Here is a 24,961-nt window from a genome sequence, read left to right on the forward strand (position 1 = left end):
TGAGTTTCTTCAGTCTAACATAAAATTAACAAGTTAAACAGACCACTCCAACAAAAGGTTTAAAGTGTCCACGGATGAGTTTCTTCAGTCTAACATAAAATTAACAAGTTAAACAGACCACTCCAACAAAAGGTTTAAAGAGTCTGTGGGTGAGTTTCTTCAGTCTAACATAAAATTAACAAGTTAAACAGACCACTCCAACAAAAGGTTTAAAGAGTCCATGGATGAGTTTCTTCAGTCTAACATAAAATTAACAAGTTAAACAGACCACTCCAACAAAAGGTTTAAAGTGTCCACGGATGAGTTTCTTCAGTCTAACATAAAATTAACAAGTTAAACAGACCACTCCAACAAAAGGTTTAAAGTGTCCACGGATGAGTTTCTTCAGTCTAACATAAAATTAACAAGTTGAAGAGACCACTCCAACAAAAGGTTTAAAGTGTCCATGGATGAGTTTCTTCAGTCTAACATACCATTAACAAGTTAAACAGACCACTCCAACAAAAGGTTTAAAAAGTGTCCCACGGATGAGTTTCTTCAGTCTAACATAAAATTAACAAGTTAAACAGACCACTCCAACAAAAGGTTTAAAGAGTCCGTGGATGGAGTTTCTTCAGTCTAACATAAAATTAACAAGTTAAACAGACCACTCCAACAAAAGGTTTTAAAGTGTCCATGGATGAGTTTCTTCAGTTTAACATAAAATTAACAAGTTAAACAGACAACTCCAACAAAAGGTTTAAAAGAATCCATGGATGAGTTTCTTCAGTCTAACATAAAATTAACAAGTTAAACAGACCACTCCAACAAAAGGTTTAAAGTGTCCATGGATGAGTTTAGATCAGTCTAACATAAAATTAACAAGTTAAACAGACCACTCCAACAAAAGGTTTAAAAGAGTCCGTGGATGAGTTTCTTCAGTCTAACATAAAATTAACAAGTTAAACAGACCACTCCAACAAAAGGTTTAAAGAGTCCATGGATGAGTTTCTTCAGTCTAACATAAAATTAACAAGTTAAACAGACCACTCCAACAAAAGGTTTAAAGAGTCCAGGTGGATGAGTTTCTTCAGTCTAACATAAAATTAACAAGTTAAACAGACCACTCCAACAAAAGGTTTAAAGAGTCCATGGATGAGTTTCTTCAGTCTAACATAAAATTAACAAGTTAAACAGACCACTCCAACAAAAGGTTTAAAGAGTCCATGGGTGAGTTTCTTCAGTCTAACATACCATTAACAAGTTAAACAGACCACTCCAACAAAAGGTTTAAACAGTCCAGAGTGGATGAGTTTCTTCAGTCTAACATAAAATTAACAAGTTAAACAGACCACTCCAACAAAAGGTTTAAAGAGTCCATGGATGAGTTTCTTCAGTCTAACATACCATTAACAAGTTAAAAACAGACCACTCCAACAAAAGGTTTAAAGAGTCCATGGGTGAGTTTCTTCAGTCTAACATAAAATTAACAAGTTAAACAGACCATTCCAACAAAAGGTTTAAAGTGTCCATGGATGAGTTTCTTCTGTCTAACATAAAATTAACAAGTTAAACAGACCACTCCAACAAAAGGTTTAAAGAGTCCATGGATGAGTTTCTTCAGTCTAACATAAAATTAACAAGTTAAACAGACCACTCCAACAAAAGGTTTAAAAGAGTCCATGGGTGAAGGTTTCTTCAGTCTAACATACCATTAACAAGTTAAACAGACCACTCCAACAAAAGGTTTAAAGTGTCCATGGATGAGTTTCTTCAGTCTAACATAAAATTAACAAGTTAAACAGACCATTCCAACAAAAGGTTTAAAAGTGTCCACGGATGAGTTTCTTCAGTCTAACATAAAATTAACAAGTTAAACAGACCACTCCAACAAAGGTTTAAAAGTGTCCCACGGATGAGTTTCTTCAGTCTAACATAAAATTAACAAGTTAAACAGACCACTCCAACAAAAGGTTTAAAAGTGTCCATGGATGAGTTTCTTCAGTCTAACATAAAATTAACAAGTTAAACAGACCACTCCAACAAAGGTTTAAAGACTCCCTGGATGAAGTTTCTTCAGTCTAACATAAAATTAACAAGTTAAACAGACCACTCCAACAAAAGGTTTAAAGAGTCTGTGGGTGAGCTTCTTCAGTCTAACATAAAATTAACAAGTTAAACAGACCACTCCAACAAAAGGTTTAAAGAGTCCATGGATGAGTTTCTTCAGTCTAACATAAAATTAACAAGTTAAACAGACCACTCCAACAAAAGGTTTAAAAGTGTCCACGGATGAGTTTCTTCAGTCTAACATAAAATTAACAAGTTAAACAGACCACTCCAACAAAAGGTTTAAAAAGAGTCTGTGGGTGAGTTTCTTCAGTCTAACATAAAATTAACAAGTTAAACAGACCACTCCAACAAAAGGTTTAAAGAGTCCATGGATGAGTTTCTTCAGTCTAACATAAAATTAACAAGTTAAACAGACCACTCCAACAAAAGGTTTAAAGTGTCCACGGATGAGTTTCTTCAGTCTAACATAAAATTAACAAGTTAAACAGACACTCCAACAAAGGTTTAAAGTGTCCACGGATGAGTTTCTTCAGTCTAACATAAAATTAACAAGTTGAAGACCACTCCAACAAAAAGGTTTAAAGTGTCCATGGATGAGTTTCTTCAGTCTAACATACCATTAACAAGTTAAACAGACCACTCCAACAAAAGGTTTAAAGTGTCCACGGATGAGTTTCTTCAGTCTAACATAAAATTAACAAGTTAAACAGACCACTCCAACAAAAGGTTTAAAGAGTCCGTGGATGAGTTTCTTCAGTCTAACATAAAATTAACAAGTTAAACAGACCACTCCAACAAAAGGTTTAAAGTGTCCATGGATGAGTTTCTTCAGTCTAACATAAAATTAACAAGTTAAACAGACAACTCCAACAAAAGGTTTAAAGAATCCATGGATGAGTTTCTTCAGTCTAACATAAAATTAACAAGTTAAACAGACCACTCCAACAAAAGGTTTAAAGTGTCCATGGATGAGTTTCGTCAGTCTAACATAAAATTAACAAGTTAAACAGACCACTCCAACAAAAGGTTTAAAGAGTCCGTGGATGAGTTTCTTCAGTCTAACATAAAATTAACAAGTTAAACAGACCACTCCAACAAAAGGTTTAAAGAGTCCATGGATGAGTTTCTTCAGTCTAACATAAAATTAACAAGTTAAACAGACCCTCCAACAAAAGGTTTAAAAGAGTCAGGTGGATGAGTTTCTTCAGTCTAACATAAAATTAACAAGTTAAACAGACCACTCCAACAAAAGGTTTAAAAAGAGTCCATGGATGAGTTTCTTCAGTCTAACATAAAATTAACAAGTTAAACAGACCACTCCAACAAAAAAGGTTCAAAAGAGTCCATGGGTGAGTTTCTTCAGTCTAACATACCATTAACAAGTTAAACAGACCACTCCAACAAAAGGTTTAAAGAGTCCGTGGATGAGTTTCTTCAGTCTAACATAAAATTAACAAGTTAAACAGACCACTCCAACAAAAAAAGGTTTAAAGAGTCCATGGATGAGTTTCTTCAGTCTAACATACCATTAACAAGTTAAACAGACCACTCCAACAAAAGGTTTAAAAAAAGAGTCCATGGGTGAGTTTCTTCAGTCTAACATAAAATTAACAAGTTAAACAGACCATTCCAACAAAAGGTTTAAAGTGTCCATGGATGAGTTTCTTCTGTCTAACATAAAATTAACAAGTTAAACAGACCACTCCAACAAAAAAGGTTTAAAAGAGTCCATGGATGAGTTTCTTCAGTCTAACATAAAATTAACAAGTTAAACAGACCACTCCAACAAAAGGTTTAAAGTGTCCATGGATGAGTTTCTTTAGTCTAACATAAAATTAACAAGTTAAACAGACCACTCCAGCAAAAAGGTTTAAAGAGTCCATGGGTGAGTTTCTTCAGTCTAACATACCATTAACAAGTTAAACAGACCACTCCAACAAAAGGTTTAAAAGAGTCGTGGATGAGTTTCTTCAGTCTAACATAAAATTAACAAGTTAAACAGACCACTCCAACAAAAGGTTTAAAGTGTCCATGGATGAGTTTAGAGTCAGTCTAACATAAAATTAACAAGTTAAACAGACCACTCCACAAAAGGTTTAAAGAGGAGTCCGTGGATGAGTTTCTTCAGTCTAATATAAAATTAACAAGTTAAACAGACCACTCCAACAAAAGGTTTAAAGACACCCTGGATGAGTTTCTTCAGTCTAACATAAAATTAACAAGTTAAACAGACCACTCCAACAAAGGTTTAAAAGTGTCCACGGATGATGAGTTTCTTCAGTCTAACATAAAATTAACAAGTTAAACAGACCACTCCAACAAAAGGTTTAAAGAGTCTGTGGGTGAGTTTCTTCAGTCTAACATAAAATTAACAAGTTAAACAGACCACTCCAACAAAAGGTTTAAAGAGTCTGTGGGTGAGTTTCTTCAGTCTAACATAAAATTAACAAGTTAAACAGACCACTCCAACAAAAGGTTTAAAGAGTCCATGGGTGAGTTTCTTCAGTCTAACATAAAATTAACAAGTTAAACAGACCATTCCAACAAAAGGTTTAAAGTGTCCATGGATGAGTTTCTTCTGTCTAACATAAAATTAACAAGTTAAACAGACCACTCCAACAAAAGGTTTAAAGAGTCCATGGATGAGTTTCTTCAGTCTAACATAAAATTAACAAGTTAAACAGACCACTCCAACAAAAGGTTTAAAAGTGTCCATGGATGAGTTTCTTCAGTCTAACATAAAATTAACAAGTTAAACAGACCACTCCAACAAAAGGTTTAAAGAGTCCATGGGTGAGAGTTTCTTCAGTCTAACATACCATTAACAAGTTAAACAGACCACTCCAACAAAAGGTTTAAAGAGTCCGTGGATGAGTTTCTTCAGTCTAACATAAAATTAACAAGTTAAACAGACCACTCCAACAAAAGTTTTAAAGAGTCTGTGGGTGAGTTTCTTCAGTCTAACATACCATTAACAAGTTAAACAGACCACTCCAACAAAAGGTTTAAAGAGTCCATGGGTGAGTTTCTTCAGTCTAACATAAAATTAACAAGTTAAACAGACTATTCCAACAAAAGGTTTAAAGTGTCCATGGATGAGTTTCTTCAGTCTAACATAAAATTAACAAGTTAAACAGACCACTCCAACAAAAGGTTTAAAGAGTCCATGGGTGAGTTTCTTCAGTCTAACATAAAATTAACAAGTTAAACAGACCACTCCAACAAAAGGTTTAAAGAGTCCGTGGATGAGTTTCTTCAGTCTAACATAAAATTAACAAGTGAAACAGACCACTCCAACAAAAGGTTTAAAGTGTCCATGGATGAGTTTCTTCAGTTTAACATAAAATTAACAAGTTAAACAGACAACTCCAACAAAAGGTTTAAAGAATCCATGGATGAGTTTCTTCAGTCTAACATAAAATTAACAAGTTAAACAGACCACTCCAACAAAAGGTTTAAAGTGTCCATGGATGAGTTTCGTCAGTCTAACATAAAATTAACAAGTTAAACAGACCACTCCAACAAAAGGTTTAAAGAGTCCGTGGATGAGTTTCTTCAGTCTAACATAAAATTAACAAGTTAAACAGACCACTCCAACAAAAGGTTTAAAGAGTCCATGGATGAGTTTCTTCAGTCTAACATAAAATTAACAAGTTAAACAGACCACTCCAACAAAAGGTTTTAAAGAGTCCGTGGATGAGTTTCTTCAGTCTAACATAAAATTAACAAGTTAAACAGACCACTCCAACAAAAAAGGTTTAAAGTGTCCATGGATGAGTTTCTTCAGTCTAACATAAAATTAACAAGTTAAACAGACCACTCCAACAAAAGGTTTAAAAGAGTCCATGGATGAGTTTCTTCAGTCTAACATAAAATTAACAAGTTAAACAGACCACTCCAACAAAAGGTTTAAAGTGTCCATGGATGAGTTTCTTCAGTCTAACATAAAATTAACAAGTTAAACAGACCACTCCAACAAAAGGTTTTAAAGAGTCCATGGGTGAGTTTCTTCAGTCTAACATACCATTAACAAGTTAAACAGACCACTCCAACAAAAGGTTTAAAGAGTCCAGGTGGATGAGTTTCTTCAGTCTAACATAAAATTAACAAGTTAAACAGACCACTCCAACAAAAAGGTTTAAAGAGTCCATGGATGAGTTTCTTCAGTCTAACATACCATTAACAAGTTAAACAGACCACTCCAACAAAAGGTTTAAAGAGTCCATGGGTGAGTTTCTTCAGTCTAACATAAAATTAACAAGTTAAACAGACCATTCCAACAAAAGGTTTAAAGTGTCCATGGATGAGTTTCTTCTGTCTAACATAAAATTAACAAGTTAAACAGACCACTCCAACAAAAGGTTTAAAGAGTCAGTGGATGAGTTTCTTCAGTCTAACATAAAATTAACAAGTTAAACAGAACCACTCCAACAAAAAAAGGTTTACAAAAGAGTCCATGGGTGAGTTTCTTCAGTCTAACATAAAATTAACAAGTTAAACAGACCATTCCAACAAAAGGTTTAAAGTGTCCATGGATGAGTTTCTTCTGTCTAACATAAAATTAACAAGTTAAACAGACCACTCCAACAAAAAGGTTTAAAAAGAGTCCATGGATGAGTTTCTTCAGTCTAACATAAAATTAACAAGTTAAACAGACCACTCCAACAAAAAAGGTTTAAAGTGTCCATGGATGAGTTTCTTCAGTCTAACATAAAATTAACAAGTTAAACAGACCACTCCAACAAAAGGTTTAAAGAGTCCATGGGTGAGTTTCTTCAGTCTAACATACCATTAACAAGTTAAACAGACCACTCCAACAAAAGGTTTAAAGAGTCCGTGGATGAGTTTCTTCAGTCTAACATAAAATTAACAAGTTAAACAGACCACTCCAACAAAAGGTTTAAAGAGTCCATGGATGAGTTTCTTCAGTCTAACATACCATTAACAAGTTAAACAGACCACTCCAACAAAAGGTTTAAAGAGTCCATGGGTGAGTTTCTTCAGTCTAACATAAAATTAACAAGTTAAACAGACCATTCCAACAAAAGGTTTAAAGTGTCCATGGATGAGTTTCTTCTGTCTAACATAAAATTAACAAGTTAAACAGACCACTCCAACAAAAGGTTTAAAGTGTCCATGGATGAGTTTAGATCAGTCTAACATAAAATTAACAAGTTAAACAGACCACTCCAACAAAAGGTTTAAGAGAGTCGTGGATGAGTTTCTTCAGTCTAACATAAAATTAACAAGTTAAACAGACCACTTCCAACAAAAGGTTTAAAGAGTCCATGGATGAGTTTCTTCAGTCTAACATAAAATTAACAAGTTAAACAGACCACTCCAACAAAAGGTTTAAAGAGTCCGTGGATGAGTTTCTTCAGTCTAACATAAAATTAACAAGTTAAACAGACCACTCCAACAAAAAGGTTTAAAGTGTCCATGGATGAGTTTCTTCAGTCTAACATAAAATTAACAAGTTAAACAGACCACTCCAACAAAAGGTTTAAAAAGAGTCCATGGGTGAGTTTCTTCAGTCTAACATACCATTTAACAAGTTAAACAGACCACTCCAACAAAGGTTTAAAGAGTCAAGTGGATGAGTTTCTTCAGTCTAACATAAAATTAACAAGTTAAACAGACCACTCAACAAAAGGTTTAAAGAGTCCATGGATGAGTTTCTTCAGTCTAACATACCATTAACAAGTTAAACAGACCACTCCAACAAAAGGTTTAAAGAGTCCATGGGTGAGTTTCTTCAGTCTAACATAAAATTAACAAGTTAAACAGACTATTCCAACAAAAGGTTTAAAAGTGTCCATGGATGAGTTTCTTCAGTCTAACATAAAATTAACAAGTTAAACAGACCACTCCAACAAAAAGGTTTAAAGAGTCCATGGGTGAGTTTCTTCAGTCTAACATAAAATTAACAAGTTAAACAGACCATTCCAACAAAAGGTTTAAAGTGTCCATGGATGAGTTTCTTCAGTCTAACATAAAATTAACAAGCTAAACAGACTATTCCAACAAAAGGTTTAAAGTGTCCATGGGTGAGTTTCTTCAGTCTAACATAAAATTAACAAGTTAAACAGACTATTCCAAGAAAAGGTTTAAAGTGTCCATGGATGAGTTTCTTCAGTCTAACATAAAATTAACAAGTTAAACAGACCACTCCAACAAAAGGTTTAAAGAGTCCATGGATGAGTTTCTTCAGTCTAACATAAAATTAACAAGTTAAACAGACCACTCCAACAAAAGGTTTAAAGAGTCCGTGGATGAGTTTCTTCAGTCTAACATAAAATTAACAAGTTAAACAGACCACTCCAACAAAAGGTTTAAAGTGTCCATGGATGAGTTTCTTCAGTTTAACATAAAATTAACAAGTTAAACAGACAACTCCAACAAAAAGGTTTAAAAAGAGTCCATGGATGAGTTTCTTCAGTCTAACATAAAATTAACAAGTTAAACAGACCACTCCAACAAAAGGTTTAAAGAGTCCGTGGATGAGTTTCTTCAGTCTAACATAAAATTAACAAGTTAAACAGACCACTCCAACAAAAGGTTTAAAGAGTCCATGGATGAGTTTCTTCAGTCTAACATAAAATTAACAAGTTAAACAGACCACTCCAACAAAAGGTTTAAAAAAGAGTCCATGGGTGAGTTTCTTCAGTCTAACATACCATTAACAAGTTAAACAGACCACTCCAACAAAAGGTTTAAAGAGTCTGTGGATGAGTTTCTTCAGTCTAACATAAAATTAACAAGTTAAACAGACCACTCCAACAAAAGGTTTAAAGAGTCCATGGATGAGTTTCTTCAGTCTAACATACCATTAACAAGTTAAACAGACCACTCCAACAAAAGGTTTAAAGAGTCCATGGGTGAGTTTCTTCAGTCTAACATAAAATTAACAAGTTAAACAGACCATTCCAACAAAAGGTTTAAAGTGTCCATGGTTGAGTTTCTTCTGTCTAACATAAAATTAACAAGTTAAACAGACCACTCCAACAAAAGGTTTAAAGAGTCCATGGATGAGTTTCTTCAGTCTAACATAAAATTAACAAGTTAAACAGACCACTCCAACAAAAGGTTTAAAGTGTCCATGGATGAGTTTCTTCAGTCTAACATAAAATTAACAAGTTAAACAGACCACTCCAACAAAAGGTTTAAAGAGTCCATGGGTGAGTTTCTTCAGTCTAACATACCATTAACAAGTTAAACAGACCACTCCAACAAAAAGGTTTAAAGAGTTAGGTGGATGAGTTTCTTCAGTCTAACATAAAATTAACAAGTTAAACAGACCACTCCAACAAAAAGGTTTAAAGAGTCCATGGATGAGTTTCTTCAGTCTAACATACCATTAACAAGTTAAACAGACCACTCCAACAAAAAGGTTTAAAGAGTCCATGGTGTGAGTTTCTTCAGTCTAACATAAAATTAACAAGTTAAACAGACCATTCCAACAAAAGGTTTAAAGTGTCCATGGATGAGTTTCTTCTGTCTAACATAAAATTAACAAGTTAAACAGACCACTCCAACAAAAGGTTTAAAGTGTCCATGGATGAGTTTAGATCAGTCTAACATAAAATTAACAAGTTAAACAGACCACTCCAACAAAAGGTTTAAAGAGTCCATGGATGAGTTTCTTCAGTCTAACATAAAATTAACAAGTTAAACAGACCACTCAACAAAAAAGGTTTAAAGAGTCCATGGATGAGTTTCTTCAGTCTAACATAAAATTAACAAGTTAAACAGACCACTCCAACAAAAAGGTTTAAAGAGTCCGTGGATGAGTTTCTTCAGTCTAACATAAAATTAACAAGTTAAAACAGACCACTCCAACAAAAGGTTTAAAGAGTCCATGGATGAGTTTCTTCAGTCTAACATAAAAATTAACAAGTTAAACAGACCACTCCAACAAAAGGTTTAAAAGAGTCCATGGGTGAGTTTCTTCAGTCTAACATACCATTAACAAGTTAAACAGACCACTCCAACAAAGGTTTTAAAGAGTCCGTGGATGAGTTTCTTCAGTCTAACATAAAATTAACAAGTTAAACAGACCACTCCAACAAAAGGTTTAAAGAGTCCATGGATGAGTTTCTTCAGTCTAACATACCATTAACAAGTTAAACAGACCACTCCAACAAAAGGTTTAAAGAGTCCATGGGTGAGTTTCTTCAGTCTAACATAAAATTAACAAGTTAAACAGACCATTCCAACAAAAGGTTTAAAGTGTCCATGGATGAGTTTCTTCTGTCTAACATAAAATTAACAAGTTAAACAGACCACTCCAACAAAAGGTTTAAAGAGTCCATGGATGAGTTTCTTCAGTCTAACATAAAATTAACAAGTTAAACAGACCACTCCAACAAAAGGTTTAAAGAGTCCATGGGTGAGTTTCTTCAGTCTAACATACCATTAACAAGTTAAACAGACCACTCCAACAAAAGGTTTAAAGAGTCCGTGGATGAGTTTCTTCAGTCTAACATAAAATTAACAAGTTAAACAGACCACTCCAACAAAAGGTTTAAAGAGTCCATGGATGAGTTTCTTCAGTCTAACATACCATTAACAAGTTAAACAGACCACTCCAACAAAAGGTTTAAAGAGTCCATGGGTGAGTTTCTTCAGTCTAACATAAAATTAACAAGTTAAACAGACCATTCCAACAAAGGTTTAAAAAAGTGTCCATGGATGAGTTTCTTCTGTCTAACATAAAATTAACAAGTTAAACAGACCACTCCAACAAAAGGTTTAAAGTGTCCATGGATGAGTTTAGATCAGTCTAACATAAAATTAACAAGTTAAACAGACCACTCCAACAAAAGGTTTAAAGAGTCCCGCGGATGAGTTTCTTCAGTCTAACATAAAATTAACAAGTTAAACAGACCACTCCAACAAAGGTTTAAAGAGTCCATGGATGAGTTTCTTCAGTCTAACATAAAATTAACAAGTTAAACAGACCACTCCAACAAAAGGTTTAAAGAGTCCGTGGATGAGTTTCTTCAGTCTAACATAAAATTAACAAGTTAAACAGACCACTCCAACAAAAGGTTTAAAGAGTCCATGGATGAGTTTCTTCAGTCTAACATAAAATTAACAAGTTAAACAGACCACTCCAACAAAAGGTTTAAAGAGTCCATGGGTGAGTTTCTTCAGTCTAACATACCATTAACAAGTTAAACAGACCATTCCAACAAAAGGTTTAAAGTGTCCATGGGTGAGTTTCTTCAGTCTAACATAAAATTAACAAGTTAAACAGACCACTCCAACAAAAGGTTTAAAGTGTCCATGGATGAGTTTCTTCAGTCTAACATAAAATTAACAAGTTAAACAGACCACTCCAACAAAAGGTTTAAAGTGTCCATGGATGAGTTTCTTCAGTCTAACATAAAATTAACAAGTTAAACAGACTACTCCAACAAAAGGTTTAAAGTGTCCGTGGATGAGTTTCTTCAGTCTAACATAATATCCCCATCTATGGTTTCAGAATAAATGATATGAGAGGAACTTCTGGAAGCATTACCAGTCTGTGGCATCTATGATCCTGCATTAAAACCCTGCCTCTCCCACCCACTGAATGTCCTCACTCACAGACCTAACCAGGTACATCTGGCTCACATCAGTCATGCTAAGTATACAGTAATATGGTTTTCATATTTATCAAATCTTCTGAAGCAGATTAGACAAAACATGAATGTGGTTTACTCACTGTGGAAAACAGGAATCACAATTGGCTTGGACTCTGCTGACACGCCCACTCGTGTTTCACCTGTCAAGGTGATGCTATACTCCCGGTCACCCCAGACCTGGAGGTCATACGACGTTGCTGACCCCGCCACCTTCATCACCTTGCTAGTTCCATGCTCTCTGTCTTCTTGCTTTATTGTGTACAGAGTTATCTCCCCATTGGACTCTTCAAATGGTATTGGCTATTGTAAATAATAGAAATATATCTAAGACATCATGATAATTAAATGTTTCAATGAGAAAACAGTTCAGTCCCTACTTGCTCTTTCAGAGGTATTGTCTATTGAGAATAATAGGGGTACAGTGAAAACCAGGATGACATCACAATAACTAACTTCTTGGTTTGGGGGCACAGTTATCTCCCCATTGCACTCTTACCAAACCTATTGCCTGCTGATGATTGAGAACAAGATACTGGTTGCATTTGGACAAAGATCAGTGGCACTGTTGACATCTTGCTTCTCATGCATGAACGAAAGAGGAATCCAAGTTGGGAAAAAAATGTTAATAAGACCTTCCACATCGGTTGACAGTTACATTCGAACTGAGCATGGGAAACAAATGTACAGGTACTTCTGTCAAGATAAAAGGGAGTTACTTGTTTTGTCTTTTACATACCGCTAAAAACAATAAATGAGAAACTTACTGATGTGTATGTACAATATCCACAAAGCAATATAACTGCAGTTTACTCTAACAGGCCCCCTCCTATAATAGGGGTCAGAAACTTACACACATCTGTAAGTTTAAAAAAAATATTTAAGCATTACTGCCATATTTCCATTACTGCCGTCACAGACTGATGCATACCTTCCAGTAGATGGTCACAGTACAGATCGATGACTGATTACAGTCCCGGTACACAAAACTTCCGACCTGCGTTCCAGGAACACCACTTGGCACTGAAAGAGTACGAATACTCCGAACATTACTACTGACAAACACTTCAGTGAACGTCAGCGACCTTGACATTTCTTGGAGGTCATTTGAATCAGTTTCACATCAAAAGTATCAAGCGTCATCAACGTACAGTGACAACCATCAATGATACTTTGTCAGTCATGATATGTTTTTTAATCACTTGTCTTTCAAAATTAAAACAAATTCGCTGACTGTTTAGAGTACAGTACATAAAAGCACAATTTTCACAAACAAGGTTGACTACCATGTTACACTCATGAGATGCTCACTGAGTGAGTGAGGGAATAAGGTTTTATGCCACTTTAACACGTTGACTGCCACCAGAGTATACTCGTAGTATCAATGTCTGGCCGAATTTGCCACTACGAGTTATCATGTAGCTGCATCAGTGATATTTTGAAACAAGTTTCACATGTTGGCAAAACAGGCACAAGAAGCAATTGTCTCCTGGTGGAAACAAAGAACGCCAGGAGACGTTTGTTTCTTGTGCCTATTTTGCCAACATGTGAAACTTGTTTCAAAATACCATTTTGCCACTACAACATAACTCGTAGTGGCACATTTGGCCAGAATTGATACTACGAGTATACTCGTGATAGGCAGTCAACGTGTTAAACAATATCTCTGCTTTATCATAACAATTGACACAAAATATAACAGAATGAGTACCAAAATGATGCATTGTTATAAACAACACCACTAACCGTCTTCCAGAGTTTTCGCCACTATGGAGGTCGAGTCGCTGTAAAAGCCCATGGTTTCATTAGATTCATATGGTAACGGGATACACGACACTTGCAGCGTGTAGTTCATGGCAGGGTGTAGGTCACATACAGTTTCCTCTCTTGTGGTGGTGTTGAGCTGAAGACATTAGATTCCATAAATATTCCATTCACTAAAAAGACATTCCTACTTGTTTCTGACAAAGTCTATGTTCAGGAAAGTAATATAACAATGCATGTACATATCCTGATAACCTACATCCAAAATAAACACCAATCCACCGCTTTGTTGAAACAGATCAAATACCTTCTATTTCACTGTGTGGACTTTGAGTACCTTTTATGTCAGACTTGGCCACCAAATATAGGTATGCTGCATAAACCAAACACATGACACATATGAACCTGATACTGATGGAACCGAGTTTCTGCAGGATGTTACCTTCACGTGCATCTACTGGAGGTAATGACTATCCCTATCAAACAGTGAGTAGTATATTACAGGTGAATCTGCAGGGTTACCTTTAGGACAGATCCCCGCTTCTGATGAACGTGCATCTACTGGAGGTCATGACTATCCCTATCAAATGTTGAGTAGTATATAACAGGTGAGTCGGCAGGGTTACCTTTAAGACAGATCCCTGTTTCTGATGGCATCACTGGGGTTGACTATCCCTATCAAATGTTTTAAGACAGGTGAATCTGCAGGGTTACCTTTAAGACAGATCCCTGTTTCTGATGAACGTGCATCTACTGGAGGTAATAACTGTCCCTATCAAATGTTGAGTAGTATATTACAGGTGAATCTGCGGGGTTACCTTTAAGACAGATCCCTGCTTCTGATGAACGTGCACAGTATACATCATTCCCCTAGTGTGGTGTGTATGGTTCCACCGCAGAGTCAAGCACTTGCTGGTCCTGTTCCCCACAGTCAGTGAATGCACAGGGGCTGGTTCCACTGGAAACATAGAGGCAAAGATATTTACCATAGCAGCTATGGTTGACTATTATTGTAGAACCGGGATCTATATCTGATGATCTTTGATGTCAAAGAGGTTACATCAAGGAGGGCATATCTGATGATCTCAGTGAACAAGGAGGGTATATCTGATGATCTCAGTGATCAAGGAGGGTATATCTGATGATCACTAATCAAGCCAGTTTTATCTGTTGATCTCTGTGATCAAGGAGAGTATATCTGATGGTCTCAGTGGTGAAGGAGGGTATATCTGATGATCTCAGTGATCAAAGAGAGTATATCTGATGATCTCAGTGATCAAAGAGAGTATATCTGATGATCTCAGTGATCAAGGAGGGTATATCTGATGACCTCAGTGATCAAGGAGGTATATCTGATGATCTCAGTGATCAAGGAGGGCATATCTGATGATCTCAGTGATCAAGGAGGGTATATCTGATGATCTCTGTGATCAAGGAGGTTATATTTGATGATCTCAGTGATCAAGGAGGGCATATCTGATGATCTCAGTGATCAAGGAGGGTATATCTGATGATCTCAGTGATCAAGGAGGGTATATCTGATGATCTCAGTGATCAAGGAGGGTATATCTGATGATCTCTGTGATCAAGGAGGGTATATCTGATGATCTCAGTGATCAAGGAGGGTATATCTGATGATCTCTGTGATCAAGGAGGGTATATCTGCTGATTTCAGTGATCAAGGAGGGTATATCTGATGATCTCAGTGATCAAGGAGGGTATATTTGATGATCTCAGTGATCAAAGAGAGTATATCTGATGATCTCAGTGATCAAGGAGGGTATATCTGATGATCTCAGTGATCAAGGAGGGTATATCTGATGATCTCAGTGATCAAGGAGGGTATATCTGATGATCTCTGTGATCAAGGAGGGTATATTTGATGATCTCAGTGATCAAGGAGGTTATATTTGATGATCTCAGTGATCAAGGAGGGCATATCTGATGATCTCAGTGATCAAGGAGGGCATAATTTAGGCGTAAACATTCCCTCTGGATTATGGTTGCCTTATTTCTGGGGTTACCGCAGACACATACAGAAAAAATGGAAAAGAAAAACGATCCCTAAGTCATAGTTCCCTGGTAGTATGCCCTCCCCTTTAAAGAGTTATCTCCCCCTTAAATCGTGACGTAAGAGCGTGCCCTTTTAAACCTCACAATTTTTCTGTATGTGCTACGCACAGGACGTTTCAGAAATTTGGAAAAGATTCTACTGTAATTCGTTTATCATCAACAATAGTCAAGTTTTCTAGATCAAATCTACAGATTGGTCAGTACTATCACCTTGTTGGTGCTACAATTGCTTTAATTAACTTTGTGACATTATTCATTGTGACTCTGATTTTCCCGCGCTATGGCGCAATCCAAGTGTTTACACTGTCAAAAAGTCATGTTGGATTTCGATCCTCATTCATTGTGTGCAGCGTGCCGCAAGGAGCCTCCCTGTACCTTAGACATTAGATGTTTGTTGTGCTCAAGTCTCAGTAATGATGATTGGATCAAAACGCTGCTAGAATTCTGTTAAGAAGAGGAAATCTTCTGTGTCTTCTGATTCAATTAAACGTGCTAAATCCTCCTCAGACTGTCAGTCTAGTAAATCGGATAATACTAGCAAGAGTAGTTCACGTTCCTCAAAATCTAAATCTTCTGCATCGTTGGATTTGGCTGCCATTACTAACTTGTTTGGTTCGCTTAGAGACGAACTTTCCGCTTCAATGAACAAATCCTTTAATGAGCTGGAGTCACGTAATCATCTCAAGTTTTCTAGTCTGCAGAAGCAAATTGAGTCCCGATCCACCTTATGTCGATAGACCTGGAAGACGCCGGCCAGGGCCATAGTCTAGGGTCAGTACCCGTAGGCGGGTCAGGAGCTCTGTCCCAGAGAGTGGGTCATCTCCTGCCGTCTGAAGCTGAACGCCGATCCCCCGGGGTGAGGCAGCAGCATTCGAGCGGGGCAGGGACAACCGACGGGGTCGGCAGACAGCAGGATAAATCCATGGCAGGGGCCGATGGTAGCCTGCTTGTCTCGGGGTTTCAGTCGATGACGGCGGATTCCCTTAATACTTGTGCCAGTCAGCTGATTATAAATAAAAGCACGGATGCAAGCTTGCAGCACGGGCCGAGCGGGCGTGCTACGGAGCATATAGCTGTCACTGGGTCAGACCGGGGTCAAGTAAAGGGCAGTACGGCTGGCTTGGATAGCTTCGTGCAGCTCGGCTGAAATTCAGCGGTCGTCTACCTTAGGCACGGGCGGCACGTCTGATCATGCGGTTGGAGAGGTTGGGTCACTGGATATTGACAACCCTCCCATTATTCTGTTAGTCCCGGATTTTTCGGATCAGCTCGGATCTAGTGTTTACCCCGTTTCTCAACCAGCCATGGTTATGCGAGAGGGCTTAGTGACAGTCCCTTCCATGGATACGGAGGCTGAGGATTACGTACCAGGATGGTCCCTTAGAGACAAGATTGAAATTATTCATGAACTTTATCCGTCTACGGTACCTCCTCCATCGGATCAACCAGCGATGGAAATTCCCGTGGAATTAGGGACATCGGGATGTCTCCCACCTGAACGTGTTCCTAGACTTTCTCTGCCACACTCGTCTGTAGTTAAGTCAGCTTTACAAAATTATAATTCACAACTTGCCAAGGTCAAGAATGTATTGAATTTGCCTAAGGTTTTTCACAAACTGGGATACAGTATTCATGACAGGTTATTCCCCTCTGCCCCACCTGAATTGGATGATGATTTTTCTCAACTGGATCCTAGAGCATCCAAGGATCAGGTCACTCACTTATATAACAAGGATGTGCGTGATATGGATATGGCAGCTAGAGCTTCTGTGGACATATTATCCTATGTGAATTGGTTTGCAGCGGGTGTTAGGGCTCTGCTTCCTCCTGTTTTCCAAGATTATTCGGGAATAAAGAAGGATACCTTAGTGGCAATGTCTGCTCATGAAGTTGCCTTAGCACACTCCTTCCTTGATGTAGTGTACCAGGGGATCAGTGATGTCACGCATGCCCAAGTAAATACTTTAGGACGTTTGACGGCCGTCGATCGTTCTCAGCGTTACATTCTGTGAGGAATCTCCCGGATTCATTGAAGGATCAACTACTAGTATTTCAGCAACCCATTAACTCTCCTTCCATCTTTAATGGACAGTGTCATCAGGCCATTACCACTAAGGATGCTGTGACTTCGCGTAATCTTAATCAGCAATTAGCCTCGGCGCTAATTGCTCAAAATAGATCCAGAAGTGTTCCTAGAAGTAGGAGAGGTACTCCATCATCTACCATGTCTCGTTCATCCTCCGTGGGTCGTCGGGATTCCTTGCAAAGATCTGCCTTTGATTGTATGTCAGATTCCAGGACACGTTCTAATCCTGGGTTTTCACGGGAGCAGGGGCAGAGTTTCAGAGGGAGAAATAGGGGTAGAGGTTCCTTTCGTTCCTCAAGAGCGGGCGGAAGGAGAAGCTGACGCATACGTTCCAAGAACAATTTCCTCTCAGCCTTACGAACCGGTATTGTCCACGGATTCAGAGCTAGATCACATGTTTATGATTCCAGTTACTCCATCCCCTGTTGGGGGCCGGATCTCCTTGTACATAGACAATTGGAGACAGATCACACGGGACCCTTGGATCCTGTCAATTGTGAAAAGGGGTTTTATCTTACCATGGGACAGGCTACCTCCAGTAACGATCCAGCCCATGGGACGGAGATTTTTTCTACAGGAACCACGCCTGTGTCTGCGGCTACTCAGGCAATAGAACAATTATTGGAGAAACGGGCGGTATTAGAGCTCCCCAGTCACGATACCTCCCGGGGGTTTCATTCTCCAGTGTTTCTTGTCCCCCAAAAAGACACACAAGAGATGCGAATGATTATAGACCTGAAGATTCTAAACAAAGAATTCCTCCAAAAACCACCAACATTCAAGATGGAATCGCTCAGCAACCTTCGTATTCTCATCCGTCCTCACTCAAAATTCATAAGTACAGATCTGAAGGATGCATATCTTCACATCCCGATTCATCAACGCTCCCAAAAATATCTCAGATTTGCAGTCAACGGCCAAAGATTTCAATTTCTAGTCCTTCCGTTTGGAATATCCCTAGCACCTTGGCTCTTCACGGTAATGATGAATCCTATACTAAACTTTCTCCATCGCTGGAACATCGCCATTCACGGATATCTGGACGATTTTTTAGCAAGGAATATTATCACTCAGACTTTAATCAAGCAGACCAAGTTCATCATCCATGTGTTCACTCATTTGGGTCTAATTGTACATCCCGACAAATCAGAGTTAATTCCAACTTCAAGAATCAAGTTTTTTGGGGCGATCCTGGATTCTCGAGTGTCTCACATTTATCCTCCGTCGGATCGCTGGTTAATCCTAAAGACAGGATTCTACATCTCATAAGTGCACCCCAACATCACACTCACGGCTCTTGGATGTCTCTCCTAGGATCACTAACGTCAATTCAATTTTTACTCAACGAGGCAGGATCCATTTACGGGAGTGTCAGGTGTGGATCAACCAGAACAGACATTTAGACCTAGACACGCTTCTTCCTTTTCCACAGAAACTAAAAGGAGAACTACTTTGGTGGACCAACGAGGCCAACATCCTGTCGGGAGCACCCTTTCGACCTCCGCCTCCAGACCTGACGATGTACACAGATGCTTCCACCTCGGGCTGGGGTGCACATATGGGTCATCTGCAACTTCAAGGCATCTGGTCAGACCAGGAGAAGAGTCTGCATATCAATGTTCTCGAGATGTTAGCCATAGTCAGAGCACTCGAACATTGGTCTTGGTGTCTCCACAAAAAAGCTATTATGGTGGCCACAGACAACTCAACCGTAGTCTGCTATGTGAACAAGCAGGGAGGGACAAGATCCCACCAGCTACTTCGTGCAACTCAGAGGCTGTTTACAATTGTGGACTTGACCAAATGTTCAATCAGGGCACGTCACATTCCGGGCAAGTTCAATATTCTAGCGGACTCTCTATCCAGGCAAGACAGGATAATTACAACCGAATGGACTTTACACGACGAGGCTTTCAACATGATCTCTCAACGTTGGGAGACTCCGATGATAAAGCTGTTCGCCACGCGTCGCAACAACAAACTTCCAGTCTACGTAAGTCCAGTTCCAGATCCTCTAGCTTGGGCGGTGGATGCTCTTTCAATCTCGTGGGACAGAATGATAGCCTATGCCTTTCCTCCCTTCAGGTTGATTCCGGAAGTGCTCAGCAAGATCTATCAGCACAATTGTGTAATATATCTAGTGGCTCCTGCCTGGGCCACGAGGACATGGTTCCCGACCCTACTGGATCTCCTCATCGACACACCGATGTTACTTCCAAATTGGCACAATCTCATCAGTCAACCGGAATCGAACCGATATCACAAGAACATTCAGCAACTTCAACTGCACGGTTGGAAGTTATCCGCAAGTCACTTCAACAGCAGGGTTTTACAACAGAAACCACTGTGGCTATCTCTCAATCAATCAGATCTTCCACATCATCACTGTACAATACCAAATGGGCTCGATTCATCAAGTGGAGAAGACTGCATCAGCTCTTAGATTCTCCCATTACTATTCCGCAAATTGCTGAATTCTTACTCTATCTTAGGAAGGAAAGGAAGCTTAGACATGGCACAATCGAAGGATACAAGTCCGCAATCGCGTCGGTGTGTGATATTCAGGGATTAGGTGTGGGATCTAATAATTCTCTGCATAGACTTATCAGATCTTTTCAAATTAAAGATGTGTCTACTCCTGCCATGTTTCCAAAATGGGACCTCTGTTTAGTACTTAAATCATTACAAAGGACTCCATATGAACCACTTCAGAATGCTTCGCTAAAATTCCTCTCCTTCAAAACAGCGTTTCTTTTGGCCTTTGCTACAGCTTCGAGAGTGTCTGAACTACATGCTCTAGATTTCCGTTCAATCATGTTTGCGGATGGATATAAGGAAATCACCTGCAGAGCTCTTCCTGAATTTATTGCCAAAAACCAGTCTTCAGCTTAGGGACCTTTAGGTCAGAGAGTATACAAGATCCCGGCTCTTCCAGATACATCATCTCGATCAGACAGATCTAGACTTCTTTGTCCAATTCGCGCACTACGATGGTATATTCAACGTACGCGCACAGTTTTAGACGGAATCGTCGCAGGCTATTTTTATCTTGCAAAACTAATATGAACACTGAAATCTCTAAGAACACTTTGGCATCCTGGCTTAGAAAGACGATTGCTTATGCATACCAGGATTGTGATCAGGACTTAATTAACGTAAAGTTATCACCACACGAGATCAGAGCGTAAGTGAGCTCCTTAGCTGCTTGGAGATCGGTTTCAGTGGAACAGGTTGTGTCAGCTTGCCAGTGGAAGTCAGCTAATACTTTCATCAACGCCTACCTCAGAGATGTCGCCTCTTCCATGGATGGGTTGAAGAACCTTGGTCCCCTGGTGGCGGCTCAACATCTCTCCTCCGCTTGATCCTTCTTTGGGGGGAACAAGGGTGTGTGTGTGTGTGTGTGTGTGTGTGTGCGTGTTGCTCAAGAAGTTCCGCATGCAGCGGGATACTGTCTGGCCTGTGAAGGATGGGGATCTGCCGCTACTCAAGATACTTTGTGGGGTGAGAGCCTAAATTATATCATGGTCTCTCTAACTTAGTTTTGAGTCACGTGTTATTCAGTGGATTGGTATACCACTATCTTTATTGTTTTCCACCGAATACGTAACCTAAGGGAGAATAGGACGTTAGGCACCAGAAGTGACATCATTAACCGGAAGTGACGTCATTTTCCAGGAAGTGACGTCAATGACCGGAAGTGACGTCATGAAACCCGAAGTAAGGTCATTAATCCGGAAGTGACGTCATAGACTCCCGTTAGATTTTTGGTTTATTGCTATCCTTCACAGTTGGATCCTTTTCTTGGTGTCGGGTTAGTCAACTAACTTTAGAAGAATGATCTCTAAGCCAGTTTTTTATATATAAAACGTTTATTCGTATAGCGCTGTCATAGTTCCCAATTCTATCCATATATTTAAGGATTATTCTGGAAATATGCCCTAAGTTATCTATTAGTCTTCTGCTCATTCCCTCCTTTCCTTATGTGGGATTCAGGCAACCATAATCCAGAGGGAATGTTTACGCCTAAATTAGGAACAATTACAAGTATTGTTAGTAATTGTTAGTAAACTTACCTCTGGATTATGGGGTTTAGTTCCCTCCCTTTTTTCCTCCCCGCTAATCATGGCAGAAGAGTCTGTTATTCATAAAAATTGTGAGGTTTAAAAGGGCGCTCTTACGTCACGATTTAAGGGGGAGATAACTCTTTAAGGGGTAGGGCATACTACCAGGGAACTATGACTTAGGGATCGTTTTTCTTTTCCATTTTTTCTGTATGTGTCTGTGGTAACCCCATAAATAAGGCAACCATAATCCAGAGGTAAGTTTACTAACAATTACTAACAATACTTGTAATTGTTCCTATCTGATGATCTGAGTGATCAAGGAGGGCATATCTGATGATCTCTGTACTAAAGGAGGTTACATCTGATAATCTCACCTTTAATACAGCATATCTCACATATCATACAACATATCTCACCTATAATACAGTATGTCTCACCTTTAGTACAGTATATCTCACCTATAATACAGCATGTTTCACCTATAAGAGATTATATCTCACCTTTAGCACAGTATATCTCACCTATTGTTAACGTATCCACCATAGTGTAGTTGGAGACAGCTTCATCCTTGACACTCTTATACTGGTCACTGTCATAGATTGTAACATTAACTATCATGACGTATGTTTCAAGTTTGAAAGAATCTGCACCATCATTCTCCTTCCAGCTGCATGTAGTTGTAGTCTCGTGAGGACAGGCGTATAAACCCCCCAATCTGGAGGCAGAGACGGATAGATGTATCAATGTATCACACATGTGTACCTGCTGACACACAATATCATTCCCCAGGTAGTGATTCTATCATATTTTTGCATCCATTTTCAAAACGTAATATTTCATTTTCACATTATGTGAGGGAGTTTAGTTTAAGGCCACTTTTAGCAATATTCCAGCAATATCATGGCGGGGGACACCAGAAATGGGTTTCACACATTGTCCACATGTGGGGAATCTAACCCGGGTTTTTGGTGTGTCTAGCGAAAGCTTTAACCACTAGACTACCCCTACATCCTCTGTTTACATTAAAACTGCTTGAGAACCACTAAAATTGAAAATAAAATGCCAAATATGATTGAACTATATTACAAGAAGATTAGCATGAGGCAATATAACACGTCTTTGTTTGGTTAAAATAACAACTTTACATGGAATGAGAAGATTTGAAATAAAAAAACAGGCAGCATAACACACAATTTCCAGCTCATTGATGCACCTTTGGTGTTAAATTCTATTCAGTTTGGTTGAATACACATGTAACGTATACTTTGAAAACACAGTACAGCATAAGATGTTTATAATGAACTTGTTAATAAGAAACTGACAGATGTAACAAACAGGACTGTTACCCCACTTACTGCATATTTTAGTTGATATGTGTGTAATGAAAGATGGTTATAACAAACTAAAACTGGTGTTCCCTCTGAGTTCAGAAAAACTATAGTTCCTGGATGTTATTTCCTGGACTATGTAACACATACTAACCCTTGTTGACAGGAAACCAGTCCTAAAATAGCGCTCATGTCTGTATGTTCAACTCTTCTGGAGATACAGTTTTAAAGCATGTTGAAATGTGCCGCACTGATAGGGCATTCAAAATTCAAATGATAACAAGATAAAGCTCCACTTACATTCCCCATTGCAGTTGAACTTTAAGTCGATTCATATTTATATAGTCCACGCCCAGGTCCCACCAACACATCATGTTCTTCCAGTCAAACACACGGCAATCGATTTTCTCCACCATCTTCGGCCGATCTGGAACAGACATGACAATATTTTGGTGATCGGTGAGTGAGTAGTCGGGTGGGTTTGTGAGTGAGTGAGTGATGCTGCTTTAATCAGTGTTCCAATCATACTGACAACTGATAGTGTATCTGCCCTAACAGATCCGAGTCTGCTAGGATTCTGACCTTGTGAAATCAAGTAGAATGCCCTGTCTACACGACCACAGAGGTTAACCCTGTCAGTTATTATGTCATCTGTGGGATAACTCCACCTCTGTCAAGAGTAGAGGCGTCCCATGCTGCATAGTAGGGTCCTGAGATGTATTTTCCGCAAGTATAATGTCAGTGTGTTCAGCCCATGTTGGATTCAAACCACAGACCTCATCTCAGGCCAGATGCTTTGTCCACAAGATTTCTCAGTCATGATTTGAACAACAGACTTTCCAATCTCAGGTCGGACACCTTGTCCACATGACGAAAGAGTATACACAGGTCTTGGACGTGCATCACACTGGTGAAACTTACAAATATAGGTAGAACCTGGTTCATCTGAGATTAGAACTAAAAAGTACTGTTTTCTTTTTTGACCAAGAGATGCAAGATGCAAAATTTATGGTTTGCTCATACAAATGCATGATCAATACAAGGCCAAAATATAAAATATATATTAAAAGTTCCTTTACTGACTTCTCATGTACCAAATTACAAAATGACAAATGGCAGAAATGACTAATAGCTAGAAATAGCTTTTTCCAATGTGATTGCCATGTCGGCCATATTGAAAATATGATTAAAACTTCAAGCGGAAAATGGTGACAAGCATGTTTGGTTTCAGCTCCATTGCCAATATAACTCCTTGTAGCCATATCTGATGTCTGATAAAGATGCCTTCATCTCACAACTAAATATGGTAACCACCTGATCAGCCAACTTCATGTTTTACAAAAGATATTCCTAAAATCAAATGTCTTCCAAGTGGTCCCACTGAAATTCCTTGATGCCTCGAACAACTTCACGCCCTTCAAATAATAAACATACCTACAAAATTTCAGCTGAATCTAGGATCAATCTTAAAAACCCCCACACACACACAAAGGCAGAGCTACAGATAACTTTATGGGTCATTGAGTAATGCACTCGCTTGTGTTCATCTCAGTTGGGTATCCTAATTTTCCTTTGAGTAACCAAATAAATTATACCCACCTCACTCAAACTGAATTGGGTATTTTGCCATTTTCCACTATTTGTGAAAATAGAATAAAGTTTAAATCTTGGTTTACGTGTGTGTTATTTATATTTGATCTGTAATATGAGAAAATATAAGAAAGGCTGCAAGTTGCCAAGTTCATGGGCTGAAATAGAACCTCTCAATATACCTCAGTTATTTTATCTATCCTCAGTAACCTCCATCTGTAGCACATGGGTCTGCTTACTCCAAATTCTAGTAGGTTTGCTGAATGTTACAGTATGCACGCTAAGATTTGACATTTTAGTCTCTCGCATGTAAGATCAAATTTGTTGAGTATTTACAAATTCAAGCATACTTGCACGCAATAGAGTTGATAGGAATTG

The 24,961-nt window shown here is 38.5% G+C and overlaps 1 protein-coding gene and 1 long non-coding RNA gene across 3 annotated transcripts in view; one reads left to right on the forward strand and one right to left on the reverse strand.

Moving 5' to 3' along the window:
- LOC124286523 (leukemia inhibitory factor receptor-like) overlaps positions 1-24,961 on the reverse strand; it is a 59,549-nt gene that overhangs the window by 22,400 nt on the left and 12,188 nt on the right. For both annotated transcript variants that reach the window (XM_046722895.1, XM_046722894.1), the window contains exons 4-9: positions 23,294-23,420; positions 22,187-22,380; positions 14,261-14,400; positions 13,425-13,581; positions 12,610-12,701; positions 11,762-11,981 (exon numbers count right to left, since the gene is read on the reverse strand). In XM_046722895.1, the coding sequence (XP_046578851.1) occupies positions 11,762-11,981; positions 12,610-12,701; positions 13,425-13,581; positions 14,261-14,400; positions 22,187-22,380; positions 23,294-23,420 (930 nt within the window). The remainder of the gene's footprint in view (positions 1-11,761; positions 11,982-12,609; positions 12,702-13,424; positions 13,582-14,260; positions 14,401-22,186; positions 22,381-23,293; positions 23,421-24,961) is intronic.
- On the forward strand, positions 14,407-15,028 carry LOC124286527. Its single transcript, XR_006901051.1, has 2 exons — positions 14,407-14,574; positions 14,789-15,028. It is a non-coding gene; the product is annotated as an uncharacterized LOC124286527 (long non-coding RNA).

The sequence above is a fragment of the Haliotis rubra genome, unplaced genomic scaffold (assembly GCF_003918875.1).
Source record: "Haliotis rubra isolate DU_JTF1 unplaced genomic scaffold, ASM391887v1 Scf385, whole genome shotgun sequence".
Lineage (NCBI taxonomy): Eukaryota > Metazoa > Mollusca > Gastropoda > Lepetellida > Haliotidae > Haliotis > Haliotis rubra.